General features: G+C 41.8%; 1 protein-coding gene across 3 annotated transcripts in view; it reads left to right on the forward strand.

The window, feature by feature from the left end:
• The first annotated feature begins 1745 nt into the window (after positions 1-1745).
• ACAP2 (ArfGAP with coiled-coil, ankyrin repeat and PH domains 2) overlaps positions 1746-18473 on the forward strand; it is a 60262-nt gene continuing 43534 nt past the window's right edge. For all 3 annotated transcript variants that reach the window (XR_009487669.1, XM_059855440.1, XM_059855441.1), the window contains exon 1: positions 1746-1899. Coding sequence is in view for 2 of the 3 variants with exons in the window: in XM_059855440.1 (XP_059711423.1) it covers positions 1847-1899 (53 nt within the window). In the remaining variant the exon portion in view is untranslated. The remainder of the gene's footprint in view (positions 1900-18473) is intronic.

An 18473-nucleotide genomic window follows, 5' to 3' on the forward strand; every position in this document is an offset into this window, starting at 1 on the left:
CTTCAGTTGAAAAGTGGATTTCACAATATAAATGCCGCCCCAGTGATACAAATATTAACATGCTGCTTTTCCTGAGTGGGTGTGACTTGAATGCCTAACCAAAATAGTGGTAGTTTGGCTAGTTTTGGTGAGGGGCAGCTCACAAAAATATGCAGTTGTTACATCTGTGTAACTTGTAGTTTGGTTCTGACATTTCACAGTCTTAGGAAAAAAAACCCTGACATTCTAAATCACAACTGACTGAACCAACAAGTGTCCCTTTGCTTCTGTGAAAGGACACCTTAACTGAGGGACAGTAAGGGTACAGCAGGCATTCAGCTTCTTGGAAAGAATTTATGTTCCCCTCCTTCGATGTTGACTGTTTCTCATTGTAGCACTGAAAGAAAGTGGGGAAGAGAGAATGGGAAGAATATGTAAAAACAAAAGAGGTAAAACAAGAGGTGAAACTTAGTTCAGATGCTGGGGTGAGGAGGGTGTGAAAGCTGCAGGGGGTAGGTGGACTGGCTGGAAGCTGGTATGGAGCTCCTCAGACTCCGGGAGGAGGCAAGAGTGAACATCCTCTACTTCTGTCAGCTTCTCAGCACCGTCCCTGTGACTGCGGGATGGAGCCTGTGACGTGTGACTGCTTCATCTTTGACAAGTTTAACTTGGATAGCAACTTCTACTTCTCTGTCGCTGCTTTTGAGGAGGAGAGGGGATGGCTGGTGCTCCTGTCTGTCAGTTTTACATCTGGGAACATTAGGCAGCACCAAACTAGTTAAAGACCTTTTTCTATATTCTCTTAAACGAACAGAAATCTACAATGTTCTGCTGTCCTTCACTGCAAACTGGAGACTGCAATATGGTCCTGTTCACTCTACTTCAAAATATGATCTGCTCTAGTTCAAAAAGTATTCTCGGACAAAGGTTCGGTAAGAAACCCAAGCATGCACACTTGATCGTCCTTGACAGGAAAACCTGCGGTTTGCGTTTTTCCTTCAAAGACTCCTTTGAGTCTCCCCCAGGAGTTATTTCCTCTATCTAGAAGTGAATCACACTGGAGAGCACCCGGGGTGGAGCTCTCTTCCCGCTGGTGGCACCCTCAGCAGGGACCCGGGCCCGCCCCGCCGCCCCGCCGCCCCCTGCCCGGCGCGGGCGCTGCGCGGCTCGCTGGGACCAGGGCTGAGGGGCGGAGCCCGCCTGACGCAAGCGGCCGCTCTCGACCCGGTACAACTGCTCAGGGGCCCGCCCGGGCCTTCCCGCGCGTGTCTCAGCCCGAGGGAGGCATCCCCCCGTTTAATGAAGAGCTGCAATTTAAAATCACCAAGCGGGTACCGACAACCGGCTGAGCAGGGCCCGGCGCCACACGGCCCGGTCCGCCCCGCCCCAGGCAGCGTCACGGCAGCGAACGCCGGGCCGGGATGTGGCCGCAGCCATCCGGGCAGCCGCGGTGATGGAGCCGCTTGGAACGGCCGCCTGTCCATTGGCGGCCCTGGCTGTCACTCTGAGCTCTCTGGGGCGGGAGCAATCACTGCGGTGCCGGCGGTTGGCTGCATCTTCCGATCGGCCACGCTTATTGGGCGCTCTGCCTACTGAGCCTTCCCTTCTCGCGTTGTGATTGGCCGGCTCGTCCCCCGCTCTCGCGGGCGGTCGCTGCTGGCTGCCCGGGACGTCAGTCGCGCCTGGGCGGGGCGGGCACAGGGCGTTCTGGCCGCCGCCCCGGCCCCGAGCACCGCCCCCGCCCCGCCCCGTCCCGCCCCGCCCCGCCCCGCCCGCCGGCCCTGGCCCGGTCTCGCCTCGCCCCGGGTTCGCCGCGCCACCACCGCCAGCAGCCGCAGCAGCGGAGGCAGCGGCGCGCCCCGCCACCATGAAGGTGACCGTGGACTTCGAGGAGTGCCTGAAGGACTCGCCGCGCTTCAGGTGCCGCCGAGAAGGGCCGGGCCGGGGTCGTGCCGGGGGACAGGAAGCGGGGCCGGGTGTGTGTGGGGCGGGCCGGGCTGCGCGGGCGCTGAGGTGACAGGTGCTGACGAGCTGTGGGCAGCCGGCCTTGAGTGGATGGGCAGGCAGGGGCTGTGTGGGTGCTGCCGTGGTGTGGGGGCTCTGAGGAGGAAGGGGAGGGGGCATGTGGGAAGTGCAAGGACGAGGGGCAGCGTGTGCGGTGCGTGGGGCTGGGTGGGCAGTGTGAGGGCTCCGGGCTCGTGCGGAGGCAGCGCAGTGAGCAGTGAGCATTGCTGGGGTCACGCCTTGGAGGAGATGGGGGTGAATGGTGGCGGGCGGCTGGTGCAGGGCATGCTGGTCAGCCGAAGCAATGTCAGCTGAGACTCGGGCTCAGGAGGGTGAACTCTTTGGTGCTCTGAATTCGGTTCTTCAGAGTTGTGCTCACACTTCAGTTCCCAGTGTCTCCTGCCTGCGTCTGTTGCGTGGTCCGTATTCGGTGTGGCCACTGTTGGGGTGCCAGTAGCAAACAAGCTCAGTATCGTCTTACTTCCTGTTGTCAGAGCAAGGCACGCACTCCTTTGTTTTTCCCCAGTCGAGTGACCAGTTGTCTATCATTGCTGTAGGGTTATTTCTGCTTATGTCAGGCAACATTTCCCTCAGTCTTTCCTTGTGTTTTTACCCATTCTATGTATGTATTTTACACCTTTGTATCTAATGAACATAGTTGTGCCTCCCTTTGGGATGTGTGGCTGGTCTGTGCCTACATTCACCCAGTTTCCGTGCCTGGTATTACCCTGCTAGATGCTGGAGACACAAACAGCTCCATGACATGATGTGTCAGTGCTATGCCTGTCCTGTCCCATGCCGAGCTCATATCTCAAGTGCCTGTGGCTCTGTGGTGAGCTCTGGATGTTGAGGGAAATAGTCCTGCTCTTCCTCTGCTCTCTGGCCGTATGTTCACGCCTCCTCTTTGTGTCAGCTTTAGCAATCCTGTGGTATCTGGGATGTAGAGGAAGTTGGAGAAGGAAGGTTGGTTGAATGGCTTACCCTTGGCAGAAGTTGGAGTTCCTGTTCTTCCCTCCTTTGCTCCTGCCTCTGCTGCCAGTTTGTTGCTGGCTGCTTCTCCCACGGGTTTTTTGGTGACTGTGACGTGTGTTGTTGGATCCTTCAGTGAGCTGGGTGTCCTGGCAGAGGAGGCTGGATGGTTCTCTGCCAGGTTAGTGAGTTGTGTCAGCGTCTCAGTGGGTGTGAAACCTACTAAAGCTTATGGGGAGTAGAGAGAGAAAACTTCACTGCCAGAAACAAGGCTAGAGGAAGGCAGTGGAGAGTGAGACCTCCCTTACGGCAGCAGGCAACTTTTACATTGGCTTAGCTGTTTCACAAAACCTTGTCCTGAGCTGGACATGCTTGCTAGTGTATATACGTTCTGAGACAACTGTATTTAGTGTTGGTCCCTCCCATTTGGTGGCAATGCAGTTGTAGATTGGCATAATTTAACCATAGAACTATACCAGTAGTTGCATTATTTTAGTTACTCATACCTGCTGAAGTACTAAATACACTTGAGCAAACAAGAAGTTGTGATTAAAATTTGTGAGCAGAAGTGTGCTGCTGTTTCTTCAAGGTAAGTCATAGTAGTTCATTTGAATTCACTTTGTAGCATTCTCCTTTTGCCCCTCTTGATTCCTTTCCTTCAAGGAAAAGAATCTGGAGAAAACTCTTTGTTAGGGTCTTCCAGTACCTCATGGTCTTTTTCCCAGTCTGATACTACTACCCTTGAATAAATTGCAGAAAACCTTATGGTGTAATCACTTGATGCCATCAAAACATCCTTCCAACCTTTAACTGATAGGAAATGGTTAAAATTGCTAGGCAGAATTCCTGTAGTATTTCTGAAAAAGTTCCATGTCTTTAGTTATTAGTCATCAATATTTGCTGTTATCATTTTGGTTATTCTTAATGTTTGTATAAATTACCCAACCAAAAGAGTAGAAGCCTTCTGAATGAAGGTTACTGCAGTGGTTTTATTGAGGGATGATAGAGACACTAATGTTGAGCAAGGTTGTGACAGAGTCCTGTGTTCTTGCAGGGGGTAGTGTGGACATAAAGCAGCTTCTTGCTCTGTGTTCCTTGTAGCAAAGCTGAGCTGCAGCTTTCTCGTGACCTTGCTGAGCAGGAGGGTGTAGCCTCTGTCCTTCCTGTCAGTATACCTGTCAGAGCTCTTCAATAAAGCTGTTGGGAGGTATGTAATGAATAGAAATGTCACAGGTTACTTTCTTATGGTTGTGGTGGTAACTCGGATGACATGGGTGAATCAGAGTTCCTGAGTCACTGAATCCCTGTTTTCATGGGGAACTATTTAAATCTTTCAAAACATGCTACTACAGGCAGCTTCAGCCACATGGCTTTCATTCTTGCTTGTCTATTTCTTGTGAAGTTCATATGGATATTTCATGACTTTGAGATTTAATTGGGCCCCAAATCACAACACCTAAGGTCTGTTTCCTTGCTTAAAGTGCTTGTGAAGGGATGGTGGTTTGAGGTTGAGGTGTTGATATGTGATGAGATAATAATGGCTATAAAGGTTTGCATCAGAAGTATGGTGAGTTAATTCATAGCAAGGCATACCAGGTTTTTTTTCACTCTCCAGTAGATTATCAAGAAATCTCTGAATTACAAAACCTGAAGCAATAATGGCTTATTGTATCACTAGATTTGTCAACTTACAATGTGCCAAATCAGTTTGTAGTTGGAGACTTGATGTTTAGAAACTGATTTTTGAGGTAGTGGGAAAGGCTATGAGTTCAGGCACACTTTTGCAAATGTGTAGTCATGTTTTTTTTCTAAACTTGCTTTGAAAATAGTCTTGCTGAAATCACATGCTTTGCTGTCATGATCCCCTCTCCCAAAACATGGACGCACCAAAGATCTGGTGAGGAAACACGTTTGCAGTTTGTGTCAATGACTTCCCATCAAATGAAGAAGTTGGCTGAGGAGGGGTTTTGGAGCAGCCCTTGAACAATAAGAACTGAGCAGTGCTGGCAAGTTCTGTGTACATAATCATGCATTCCTGCAGTTTTTAAATATGCAGATAGCATTGTGAAATAATTCTTTCTCCGTTAAACAATGAGAGTTTAAGTTTCAGAGTTTAATGGAACAGGCTTCTACATTGCTGTTTCATTTTCATTTTTTCTTCTTCTACCTATAGAATGTTTTTTCTCAATGAAGTATCACTGTAGCAACCATATGAATCATTGGAACTAAATTACTAGAAAGGAGAAGCAATTTTAAGTGATGTGGAAATACAGCTGCTCTAAGTAGCAGTTAACAATTTTGATAAACAACAAATAATAGAAAAAGCAAAATTCAATTGCTTGTAATCTATGCAATTGTAGAACTCTCGTAAAAAACATTCAGGCTGATCCAGTCTTTAGAAATGCTTTACTAAAAAGCTCTGTGTTTTTGAGATAATTTCTTTGTCCTTATCTGTCACTGTTGCCAAAGTTTAAATTTTTTTGCATTTAAATTACTATTCATTTCCTGAGACCCCAGCTGCAGAACAGATGATGGGTGAATGAGGTAGATCAAAATATAAATGAAACTGTTGTAATTTACCATTCTTAGCAAAAGTATTTTTGGATAGTTTCTCGGCATAGCTGTGGTTATAGTGTATTCCCTTGTAAAGGACTCATCTGAGGAGTCTTCCATTTTGCCTGAGCTAAAGCACTGCTCTAGCGGCAGGCCTGTGTGTGAGGCTGGCTTGTCACTGGGGTTCCCTGCTCTGTGCTGGCTTTCTTCTCCTGTGGCTTTGGCCCTGCTCTGTCTGTGTGGGGCCAGCTGAGGTGCACCCCATGCTTATCCAGGGGATGCAGGTTGAAGAGGTCACTTGTGCCACTTTCTGGCTTTCTAGATTTATGATGTACTTTTTCTCACTTCTTCTGCACTGTGTAACCAATGGTTTCTCACTAAGCATCTGTTTCCCAAATAGTAGTAAACGTTTTGTCACCTAAAATATGGGTAATATAAGAAAGTAACTTATTTAACTTATTTGGAGTATGTTGTGTTCAGTAGTCAGAGAACTTATCAAAAGTGCCTAACCCATATGCTTTGGTCTGCTCATTACCTTCTGGAGAAAATGTAAAAATAAGGAACATCAGGAGAGTAGTCCCTTCAGTTCCAGTGGGAAGGGTGCTGCTTTCTAACCTGCTGCGAGTGGCAGCAAACCCCTGGTGTTCAGCCTGGGTTTGTAGCTCAGCGTGGATGTGGCTCCACTGAAATCACTGGGGCTGCTCCTGGGGGTGAACTCAGCCACATGGCAAGTGTGAAAAGGAATGAGAACAAGAACTCTGCGTACAAAATCTGTTTTGCTCAGACTTACCTAGCTGTTTTAGAACAAATTTCCAAAGAAATGTTTGGTCTGGGCTTTCTGCCCTTGGTGTTTGGGACTGAAAAGCAAGTTTGTAACGTGCTTGGCAAGGGAGGATGGAAACTATTGCTGAAGAATAGGAAAAAAGATACAATAAGTCAAAAGAAAAAGCTGCCAAGCATTTCCTTTTGAGTTTGCATTTAGCATATTTCATACTTACGTGGTTGTTAACGTTTATAATTTCCTGTATGAGACTGCAGAAGTGTACTTTTTGTAGCCGAAGTGACATGGAGGACAGTCTTGGAGGGGTGTCGATAAGTTACGTGTGTACACCATCCCTGTCCATGCTGCTGGGAGTCTGGTTTAGTTAAACTTAGTTAAACTGATTCTAGGTTTCTAATTCTGCACTTCTGTGGAGATTGCAGTGACTGTCCTGTTCTACTCAGGCTCTAGTCAACGGATTTATTTTTAAATTTGTAACTATGCCTTTCAAATGTACATTAAGAAAATGATTGACCTAGAGAAAGGGGGACGTATTTGAGCACAGTGTGCAATGTCAGAGCATTTTTTTAATGAGGAAAATTGTTCAAGAATAAAGAAGGTTCATTGAAGATCACTCTCAAATACATCTCTGAAAAATCTCTCCCACTGAAATATATGAAAATATCTGAAAAAATGGTGATTCTTTTTCTTTACTGTTAGATTATGATTTATATGAACAAGAGCAAACTAAAAAATCTTAACTATATCTCAAATTGTTAATAGGAACTTAAAATGTTAGTTTCTTCAGTTTTGGTCTTTTTACATTTTTATCTGGAAATGTTTAAAAAAAACCCACAGTGAGAAGAGAGTTTATAGTGGAAGTACTGACAAAATCTGCACGTTGTCATAACATTGCTCTAGCACAGCAGCAGGATGATTGCTGAAGAACTGATGTTAATTAAGCCTGTACAACTGATCTTTAATGAGTACTTGCAGAATTAGAGGACAGCTTATTTATGTGTGTGTGCAATGGAACTGTAATTATACAAGTCCTTATGGCCTTTCAGGTTTTAAATATAGATTTGAAGAGGTTTGATTCTTTAGCCTGGAGTGTCTCCTTTATGTTGGCTAAGCACATCTCATGTAATTACATTAAAAACCAAAGTTATGGAGATTGAAGTTTTATATTTTTTGGGAGGGGAGGAATAGTAATGTTAAAATCTCTGAAAAAGAAGGTCAGTAAATAGAATATTCATTGGGAAGGTGGCAACTATAAAATAGAAACCTGTGTCTTGGGCTAGATGGATTTTTTTTGGTGGCTCTGTTTTTTCACTGTACATATCTGTGAAACTGTTGGCCTCTGAATAGCAAATGTGCTGATTTCAGCAATGTTTGCAGTGTCCTGTGATCTTTTTTCAGGCTTAGCTTCTTGACAACCTTGTACTCAGAACACATTATTTAGTCAGCATTTTTTCCCATTCTTACTTCTTGCAGTGAACAATATGGCTTCAATTATTGCTAACTTTTTACTAGAGTAAATAATTCTAAAAATTTCCCAAAGCAAACTCTGTTCTTATAACCTGTTTTTGGAGAAAATAGGAAAGGAAAACGTCTAATTTCCATTGGCTGCAGAAATTACTGTTTACAGACAAGAACCCTTTGTCTTAATCTTGATGCAGGCCTTGCTGCCTGAATGAGTTTAGTATCTCAAGGTGATGCAAATGCAGAAGTGTCATGTTTACATAGGCAAGAAATAGAAGAATAAATTCTGAGTAATTCAGGGTTTGGTTGGTTTTTTGGTTTTTTTTTTTGCCTCTCATTCTGTACATGCTGAATTCATTTTAAGAACACGTGTAGAAGTTTGAACTGTGTAAATGCATGCGTGATCTCTGTGAGCAGATACAGCTGGTTTTAGATTTAGATATTCCTGTGAGTTTAGGTAGTGATTTAGGTGCTTTGCCTTTTGCTACGGGCAGATTTGTAACAAAAGTAAGGGCTGAAGTTGCTGTCTGCAATGGAAGACCATGGGGAGGACATGCACAATAGTGTGTGGATAAATAACTGTAATGTTATTTTAGTACATGCAGCAGTTTTCCATACTTCTGTGTGAGGCAATCTAAATCCTGATTTTGTTGTCACTCTTTCACACGACTAAAAGATAAGATTATGAACATGAGAAATAGTAGATATTATCATTATGATCATAAACTAGATAATTCTAAGCAGTCCAGTAGACTCAAACATTGTTTTGCCTTCCTGATAATCTTTTCAAGAGGATTCCTTGTGTATGTGGCAGAATAAGGATTTTATTGTTAATGTTTACTTTATGAATATTAGAAGTAGCCAGGCCTAAAGCTAGAGTAAATCAGTTGTTGTTGTGATGCACTGACTGTGTGAGGAGAAATCTAATTTATGGAGTGATCTCATGTATACATTTTCAAATTGACATGACACAGTGATAGACTAAGAAAATAATTTGTTGCAAAATAGTTTCTTCAAGTTCCTTTTATGAATGAGAGGAGATTTTGAACAGAGAAGATGGCTGGTAAACTTACTTGTTTAAGTGGCATACTGGTGGCATGAGTCTTTCTGTAAATCAGGATTCCTTTTTGATGTTTTAAGTTATCTATTTGATATTTTATGACTGCAGTATTCAGGCACAATACCCTTGGATAATTTTTGTAGATCCCATTTCAATATTAATGGGCATTGAAATAGTTGTATTGTGCTTTTGGACAAGAATCTGACAGTAGGTGCGTGTGGACAAACGACCTTTTTATTTCATGAGTTTGTGATCTACCTTCAGCAACAGTTGTTAAAGGAAGACCTCTGCCTATGGTTTTGTCTTGATAAACATAAAGCAGAGCTAGTGAGAATTTTCGTGGTGTGATTCTGAAGTTTCTAAGTTGGATATAATACAAAAGAATTGAAGTAGTCACATGTAGTGAAATGTCTTCAGTCTGCTAAAATTTAAAAAACCATATTCTATGCAAGACAATTGCAGATTTCCATCTTTCTGTGTGCCACGTGTTAGGTAGGAACACATGCATATCAAAACCACATTTCTGTGCATTTGAAATACTCTAGTCTTCAATTTTTTGTGATCTTGTAGTTATTATTAAAAATATGTATAACTTATGTAATGCCAGAGATCACTTAACAGATTTTAGTGTCCTGATATTCAGAATGACATTGTAGATGGAAATTTGAATTCAATCCTTTGGAACAAAGGAAAAGTATGTGGTATTTAGGATTCTGACCAGGATGTTATCCCTTCTGTCAGTCAAAAAAGAGATGTGGAATATGACCTGGGAGATGGGGCTTGGGTTTCTGCTCCTGTGGACTCTACCCAGGGAGGCACTGAGCCTCTTCTGTCCCTGTCCTGTAGTCAGACAGGGATCCCTGTCCTTGGCACAGAGGTGTTGGCTGGTGTGAGTCTGTGCTGAAAGTCCTTTGCCATCCTCTGATGCCTTCCTAGATTCCAGGTCTCCAGTGACTCCCTTGTTGCCCACGCCACTGGTCAGTGGGCACTAAAGGGTGTCTGAATATTGGTAGTTTTTGGCATAAAAAGATGTAGTTTGTGTGGGGTTTGGGAGGTTTTGTTTTGAGTACTTTGTGTAAGTAATCAGACTCAGCATTTGACTGGATTCTTGTGATAAACTTCAATGTAAAGAACATGTGATGTTATAACAATGCTATTGGTTCTATAAAACATGCTGTTGTTATTATACTTTTGGGTTAAGATAATCCAAATAAGAATTCATGGATGAAGAAGAAATGTCATGTAGGTGCAGCAGTGTTGGGCCTTGTGTTCTTACTAGCACTAGCAAAAGGCACTGTAAAGACTCAGAGGCCAACTGGAAATGTAGCTGATATCTTTCCTAGGCTTAATGTACCATGTAAGTTGGAGTTCCTATCTATAGAAAGTGTTTAGTAAATAATGACCTAGGCCCCTTCCTTAAACAGGAAAAGGAGAATGCATCTCATCTGCTGTGTACCATCCCTCCTCTTAAGCCAGATCTTAGGCTTAGGCTCCTTACAACTATTGATCTTCATTAAGATTTGATCCCAAGCAGCTCATGATTTGTTTTAGCCATATGTGTCAGGATAAGGTGACCTGTGCCCTGGAAATCACTTGTTTCTGCTCTGTCATTCCCAAATATGCTTTAGCTGACTAATTTGGGTATCTCTGCATAGATACCAGTGTTTGATCAGATAAGGCACACAGCAATAATAGAACAATTGCATTGGCTTTGCCAGACAGAGTTGCTGTTAAGGATAAAAACTCTTCAAGACGACTCAGGAATCTGATACTTCGTTGAGGATGCAGCTTCTGGCTGAATTTGTGTGTTGCTAAATTGGGCTCTGTTTAAAAAGACTACACACATTTACACACCTACTCTGTGGGATTATTCCTCAAAAGAATCTACAGGATTATTCTTCAGAAGAATCTCCAGTTTGTGGAGAATGAGTTTTAAAAGTACTCATTTAACTTCATTTCTTTTGTCTAGTGTCTGATTTTGAAGAATGTATCTGCCTATTTATTCTATCCTACTTGATTTATCCCAAAAAGAATGATGAAAGAGGACAAGGGGAAGCATTGAATGTGCCTACTATTACAAAATATCCACTGAATTGTAAATATCAGTCTTGCAAGATTTTGTTTGAAAATATTTGCAGTTGATTTTAAATGAAAAACCTTTAACATGTAATAATTAAAGGATAGGTGAGCTTCTGTTTGGTTGAAAAACAGCTTACCTGCAGTTAGCTTTGATAGATGAATGAAATCCCAGGGTCTTTAAAATCTCTTGATGACTAAAAGTAGTGGGAGAAAAGATACTAAATGTACCCAGAGAAGTTCCAGGGCTGTGGGTGTACTGCATGCATTTTGTAATTTTTATATTATAAAGTTCCAAATGCTTTTTTTTTTTTTTTTAATATAGTTTATCATCATATGAAAGGAATGAGGAGGAAAGGCTACTGGCCTTTCCAAATTTGAGAACAGTAAATTTGAGGAAAACATGAATATACTATATTTCTCTATTGTCCTGCTCTAATGCTTATCCACTCTTTTGGTTTGAGATTGGATTAATTTACTGGCTGCTTCAGTGTGAAGGCATAAAGAGCAAACAAACCGCTTTTTGCAGTATGCAACAACAGTAAAACTACACAATAAAACTCTTAATTTACATGTAAAATGCACTTCAGGTTACTGAGTGTGAGTTCCATATATCTATATTCACCTAATATCTAAATAAAAAAATCCAGTTCAGAATTTGTGTATTATGACAAAGCTACAGCCTTCTCTCTGACTGTCAAATAGAGCATTTGTACTGAAATATTCAAATTCCTTTCAATATTTTGAAATGGACAAAAAGGGTAAATACTTGCTGAGGACTTAGTCTTCATTGCAAATCTGAAACTTCCCTCAGGTTTCAGTAAAGAAGATCCACCTGATAAAACTGGAATTGTAGACAGCTAATGGTCCTCAGCTCTTCTGAAACGTGGTGAGCTCTGGTTACAGAGACTTTGCCAGCTTATGCTGCTTTGTACACAGCAGTGCTCCTCTAACTAGGGTGTAAGGTTTAAATTAGCAACTAAGGGAGTTACAAAAAGAAAGGGACAGATGTTACCTAATTTTTCTGAAATGGAAGCAAACCCGAGATTCATGTTAAGATTATATGGTGTCTTTTTGTTTAATTGCACAGCACTCAGACCTTTAGTTGCCTGTACTTTACTCGGGGTTTCCTGTGTCGGTGGTTTAGTGCTGCTGTATCAGTTCTGAGCATATTGATCCTGAGAATGCTCTGCTGTGCTATGTAGTGATATTTACTCTTCCTGCATTGGCTGCGGGTGAGGTACATAAGGGGTATCTTTCCAAATCTTTCCAAATTAGTATCTTCACTGCTCTTCAGACTGTTATTACTTACACCTTTTATAAGCAAAGTTGACAGGACTCCTTAGCATCTGACTGGTAACTCCAGATCTTGAGGCTAACAGGGTGTGTTTGTTAGATGTCCTATCTTGTATCTTTTGCAGTTGGTTGCTTGATGGTTATATTTATGCTTCCACTTCCTGACCTTACTACATACTTGAGTTTTCACATGTTGAAATCCTTCATTCCATCTGCCACTTCTGTGTTCAAGATCCTGGGTAGTTGCTGAGATTTAAAAGATTAAAGCAGCTCTGTGATGTTGGCAAATTTTCAGCTGCAAGGCTTCTGTACAACACCATCAGTTCCTTGAGCTCCTTTCTGCTACCCTTTTTTTGGTTGCAAGATCTTGATACTGTAGTCCTACTTCATTATCTGGTAGTAGATCCTCCTAAAAAGCTTTTGGCCCAATCTTGGATGTTGGAATCACTAGTCAAGGGTTGTGCAGGACATGTATTGTGATATGTTGCACTCTTCCCAACTTGCAGTGTAATCAACTTATTTTCCATGAACCTTTCATGGTCACCATTGTGCCCCCATCTTGTTAACAGCTGTCTTCTGATTAACAAAACACTGAAGTTGAAAGATGAAGAAAATCCTGCTTCTCAGAGTCTTTGTGGAGGAAACAGGTTGCTAATTTCCCGCTTAGGCTTACTGTCAGGCTCTCCTAGGATAGAAAAAGCTTAGGAGAAAAATATTAGGGGAAACCATTGGGAAAATAGCACTGTTAGGCATTTCTGGCAATTCAGTTTACTCCAAAAGAGTATTGAGAGGAAAAGTTTAAAAATTTAGGTCTAACAGGTAGCACAGAAGTCCTTATAGTCTGTGTGATAAACTGGGTCATATAGACTGTTAAATGCTAGTGCAAGTTTAGTGGTAATGAGTTTGGCTTCCAGCAGTGTATGTTAAGGGCAATAGGACTTGTTCCTTTTTGAAGACTGATTTGTTTATAATGTTCATTATCTTTGAGCTGTGTGTAGTCTAGCAGTGAAGAACAAATTAAGTGAAGTGTACATCTTTAAAGGATTTGTCCTACTTGTTATATTAGACCATATGAATTATTGAGGAGGAACTAAACCTTGTAGGTGCAGTGATACCTACAAGCAGACCTTTGCTTTAGCAATTTAATGAATTCAGTAAATACCCTTGCATTATTTCATTTGATTATTTTCTAAGCCCTACTTGAGAGGAGTAGAGGAATGGTGATTTTAATATTGAGGACTTGATTCCCGTGTCTCTGGGGAAATTTGAAATGCAGACAGTGTTTGCTATGTACCTGAAAACTTGGCTTATTCATCAACATCATAATCTTCTGTTCAGGAAATGTATTTCCATATTTCAATCCCCCCAGGCTCATAGAAAATTTCTAGGATTTCAGGGTGGGGGTTCAACTTTCTGCTTAAAAGCCCTACTGTTCATGTAGGGCACATAGAAGTTTTTTCAAGCTATTGATAAAATGTTGTGTGGCAATGACTGAAGAATTAATAATGAAGGGATTACTAGCATGAATGAGAAATTTTATCTTAGTGTGTCAGGAGAGTTCATCATCTGTTCCTCAGTATGGAGGGGCCCTGTTCCAGTGGGGAAAAAACTCTGCAGTGCCAAACCAGGACTTCAATGGGCTCTATGACAGTCTGCAACAGTGTTCTTTCTTCAGATCATATTTATGGTTATGACACATCTCATAAGTTGTAAAACTCTACTTATATCTGTCCATGCTGTTATCCAAAGTTAGGCCTTATTGTTCCATGTATGCCTTCTTTGTTCCTCAGTAATGTCATGTTTCTTTTTTAGTCTCTGATTGTCTGATGCCATAACACATGTACCAACTGTATTCCTTCTTGGCAAGCTGGTTAACATGCCTCTGGACACCTTTGTAATATATGAAGGATATGAAATGAAGTAGACAGTGATTGGAGGGAACCCTGAGAAGCTGGAGGGTAGGTCTGCCACCCTTGCAGGACCTCAGCAAGGTAGGGGAAAGCACAGGTAGAAAGCTCTTCGAGTTTAACCCAGACAAATGTGAAGACTTCCTCTGAAAAGTAACAGCCCTGTGCAGCCGTGCTGGTGGACAGAGACCTTTGCAGCCTGGTGACCAGCAAATGGCCCTTGGTGAGCAGTGAAAAGTGGCAGTGTCCAGTGCCATTAGTCACAGTGCTCTGTGTGTTCCCCTGGCCTGAAGCTGCCCTCAGCAGTCTGTCTGTGGCTGTTTCTGAACTCACCTGTGGGCAATTGCTTTGCATCCGAAGGGTGATCCCAAGGTGCAACTGCTGTGGGAGGAAAGGGAGGCAGAGGAAGAGACAAACTAGACCAAGCAACTGAGCAAGTGTAATATCTTCTGTGGTACACCTGCATTTTAATTTGCCTTTTCATCACACTGCAGGTCACAGTATATCCTCTGATTAATGTCTACTGTCCTTTTTGCTATCTGTCACCTGACAGAGAAGAGGAGACATTCATGTAAATCATCAGGTTCATATTCTTATCTTGCAATTGCGTATCTCATTTCCAGGTTTTCACACTCAGTAATACCTTCCCTTTTTCAATCTGTCTTGAAGGTGTAGTGGATGGTGGCTGAAAGGATGTCATCTCTAGTGAAGTGTAAGTTGTGCATTAAGGAGCTGTTCTGCACAGAATATGTGCAAGTAAGAGAGCTGTGTCTTTCTAAGAATTGAGGACAAGACTTTAGCAGTAATTCCATTGAAACTGCAGTGGTAAAAATCCATTATTTCCATTTCATGAGTCCAAATATATTAATGTATTCAAAAGCCCCAGAATGAATAGCAATTGATTTTGTGACATGTTCCTGTTCTTCTGAAAGTATATTCAATAAATGAATCAAAACTTTTCTCAATTAAAAGAAAAAAAAAATAAACACACACTCTTGGAAAATATTTTATTGTTGAGCTTTTATCATTCTGAATATTTTTTATAGTGATGTTTTATTTCTAGAATTAATAATTACTAGTTGCCCATAGCACCTTTGACCTCTCTAGTTTGTTGTTTTTCAGCATCTGATTTAGAGTGACCACTGATTCCAGCCTCCTCATTTTCAGGAACACAATCTGAAAATGCAAGATAGAATATGATGAATGAGCGAAAGACTAAAGGCAGGGTGTGGCTTCAATGGCAGTTAGACTTTGTTTGAAGAGGAGCTAAATTTAAAAGCCTTAGTGATCATCACTCTTCTGTGAGAGCAAGCAGGCCCTGCAGACCCCTGTCCATAGCCATGTGTGTGTGGTGTTCTGGTCAGCAATGTGTAGTGACCCTTTTTTTTTTAGAGGAGAGTTTATCCATCATAATTCTCTTTGGTTCCTGGGATTTTTGTAGTACCTTAACCTGGAAGAAAGTCTTTCACTGGTCACCTAAAGGGGTGCTGTGATGGATGTCAGAGTTCAGCTGTCCTTTACATACACTGGGCTGGGTAACTGGTGGCATTATCCTCATTTTAAAAGGCTGCAAAGTTAGGTCTTGAGTTTTCTTCCATTATCTCCTGTATTCCTCCTGCACTGCAGCTGTGCAGGAAGCTGTATCTAGCAAACTGAACTGTGTTTTAGGGGGGTAGTGGAGGAGAGAAGTCACAGCAGAGGAAAGAAACACATTCCTGAGAGTCCTCATTACAGAGCATGAAGAGTATGGCAGACTGCTCATTTATAAAAGTTGTCCTCCACCCTGAAGCAGCTGTTCTGGTTTTGTGCGTTGCCATGCAGTATTTGAACATCTTGGGAAGCCACAGATGTTTGACTCATACACTGGACCTGATTTGATCCTTATTCCTATTGCTGGAGCCTTCTGGCTGAGATCACTGTGACTCAAATCTTGCTCCCAGCTCCCACTTCACTAAGGAGCAACAGTTCTGTTACATGTCAGGTCTGGCACTCGATCCTCAGCTGTTTCACCACCACTTCCTGTGTTTATAGCTGGACAGTGGGGCTTGGCTGTGGACATGACATTTACCCAGAATTATGACAGTTTACTGGGAACTTTATGCCTGACACAGATGTTTTAGAGAGAAATGCACTTTTGCATTCTGTGGCTTCAAAAAGTATTAAATTAAGAAAAACAAGGGTAGCACTAGCATAGCACAGCTCAGATCAGCTGTTTTTCATGTATTGCTAGCCCAGGATGATAACATGAAGACAATTTTTGTAACTAGATGGCACATAATTGCATGTATGTATCTATATTCTGATAGTCTGAGGGCATCCTCTCCTTTGTTTTTGTGATTGTAATCCAATTTTGGACTAATACCTGTAAATATGTTTGCATGATAATAACTTCTACTAGATTTTATGTGATGGAAAGAGTAAAGTAGTCATTTCTATGCAAAGAAACATAGAATTTAAGTGGGGTTTGGCTGGAACCCTACAGCTGTTCAATCCATATCCAGCTGTAGGGCCCAGATATGCCATCCGTGCATCATATGGCAGTGGTGGGAAATAGCCCAGAGAACCAGCCTGGTGCCTCAGGGGCCTGTGGCATTTCAGAGAGCTGGCATTTCAGACCTCTATCTGCTTTGCTTTATACTTCCTTTTGCATGATCTACCCTTCATTGTTTCAGTTTTTTAATGTTCTGCTGATACTTCTTCCATTTGAGCTTATTCTATCTTAAAATTTGCCTCTTGGAATAGAGGTTTAATTACTGAACAGATGTGTTGTCTTCATTCTGCCTGCTCTAACTGCCTTTATCTCTGTTCATTTTGAATCTTGGACTTTTAGCTCATTAAGTCCTGTGGAGCTAGAGCTCTTTGCAAGTTAAAGACACAAAAAAATAATACTCTTATCAGATCTTGCTGCAGTTCTGTAAACAAGCTTCTTAATCGTGCTTTTATGTTAATGCCAAAGAAACAAATAAAAATTTGTTGTACTGTGATTATAAACAAACTAATACAAATTTGAAGTCTAAATATTGAGATGCTTTTCCTTCCTTTGGGTTTTGGGTTTTTTAAATTCTCTTTAAAGCTTTCCAAAACAAGATTAACTAGATACTTAAGTGGAAATTAATCAGTTATGAAAGAAAATAAAGAAAGTGAAAGAGAAATTGATGTTGCCTGAAATCCTTCATGGTCTGAAGCTAGTGAAGAGGGAGAAGCCAAAATGTAGGTACAGAGATTGCTTGGATATAAAACCTAGGACATAACTGTGGGAATGCATTGAGGTGCAAGAATTGGAATGCAGCTATGTGTAGTGAAATCTGCTAAAGCTGGGAATGTCATGCTCAGTGTTCGAGATCTGCAAGCAATTGGCAGCACTTTTCAGAACTGTTCTTGTAAAAAAACCTGCTTTTCCTGAACTTGGGGCCTGATCCAGTCTTTTTTTTTTTTTGTGTTCTTGGCTTGTACTCATGTGAACTAGAATGGAATTAGCAAGAGACAGTAAAGCTGTGGTTGTGTGTAGTCTCTCCTCAGTGGTATAAAGTTGGCTTAAGAAATTCCTGCTCCAAATCATTCTAACCCTGCCTATATAACTTTTTCCAGGAAGAGCTGGGTTTTTCTGTAGGACTGAAATGTGAAATGTCTGATCCAATTTTTCAAAAAGCATTTCAGAAAACTTCCTATTACCTTTTTTCCTCCAAGGCAGGGTACTACTGGTAAACATTGTGGTTCCATGAGCAGTTATGCTGGAATGACTGAAAGAATGGGCACCTTGTGATGGCAGCAGGGGCTCTCTGTGCCAGAAATGAGTCCATTTGGCTCTCAAGGCAATAGCCTGATGAAGCAGCAATGTTCATGGACTCTGAACAAAGAGCCTTCCATCCTCAGTCTCCTGTTTTTTTCAGGTAGCAATAAGGAAGGAGGTATCCAAAGAAACATGAGCTTAGAAGAAAAAAAAAAAAACAAAACAAAACAAAACAAAAAAAAAAAAAAAAAAAACCAAAAAAACAAAAAAAAAAAAAACAAACAAAAAAACCAACTGTGCTTTAACTATGCTGCATGAAAGCAGCTTTTACTGGCAAGTTAAATTTGACTGGCCTGGAAGATTTGACCAGTGTAGACCAGAGGTAAATGATCTAATCAAGTGTGCCATCTGAGCTCCCTGCAGGTTGACACATGGCAAGTGCTGTATTTTTTTCTAACCTCATTGCAAAGTTATTAATGAAATAGCTGCCCTATTTGCAGGTTTGAGCCAGGAGGTCACCAAAAGAGTTAAGAAAATTTCCTCCAACTTTCAGTTTCTTTCCTTTGTTGTTAGCTTCAAACATATAGACTTTTGTCTATACAAGAACAGAAGAAACCTATTTTGGTGTGACAGATATTAGGATCGATAAAATTGGAT

The sequence above is a fragment of the Haemorhous mexicanus genome, chromosome 10, assembly GCF_027477595.1.
Source record: "Haemorhous mexicanus isolate bHaeMex1 chromosome 10, bHaeMex1.pri, whole genome shotgun sequence".
Lineage (NCBI taxonomy): Eukaryota > Metazoa > Chordata > Aves > Passeriformes > Fringillidae > Haemorhous > Haemorhous mexicanus.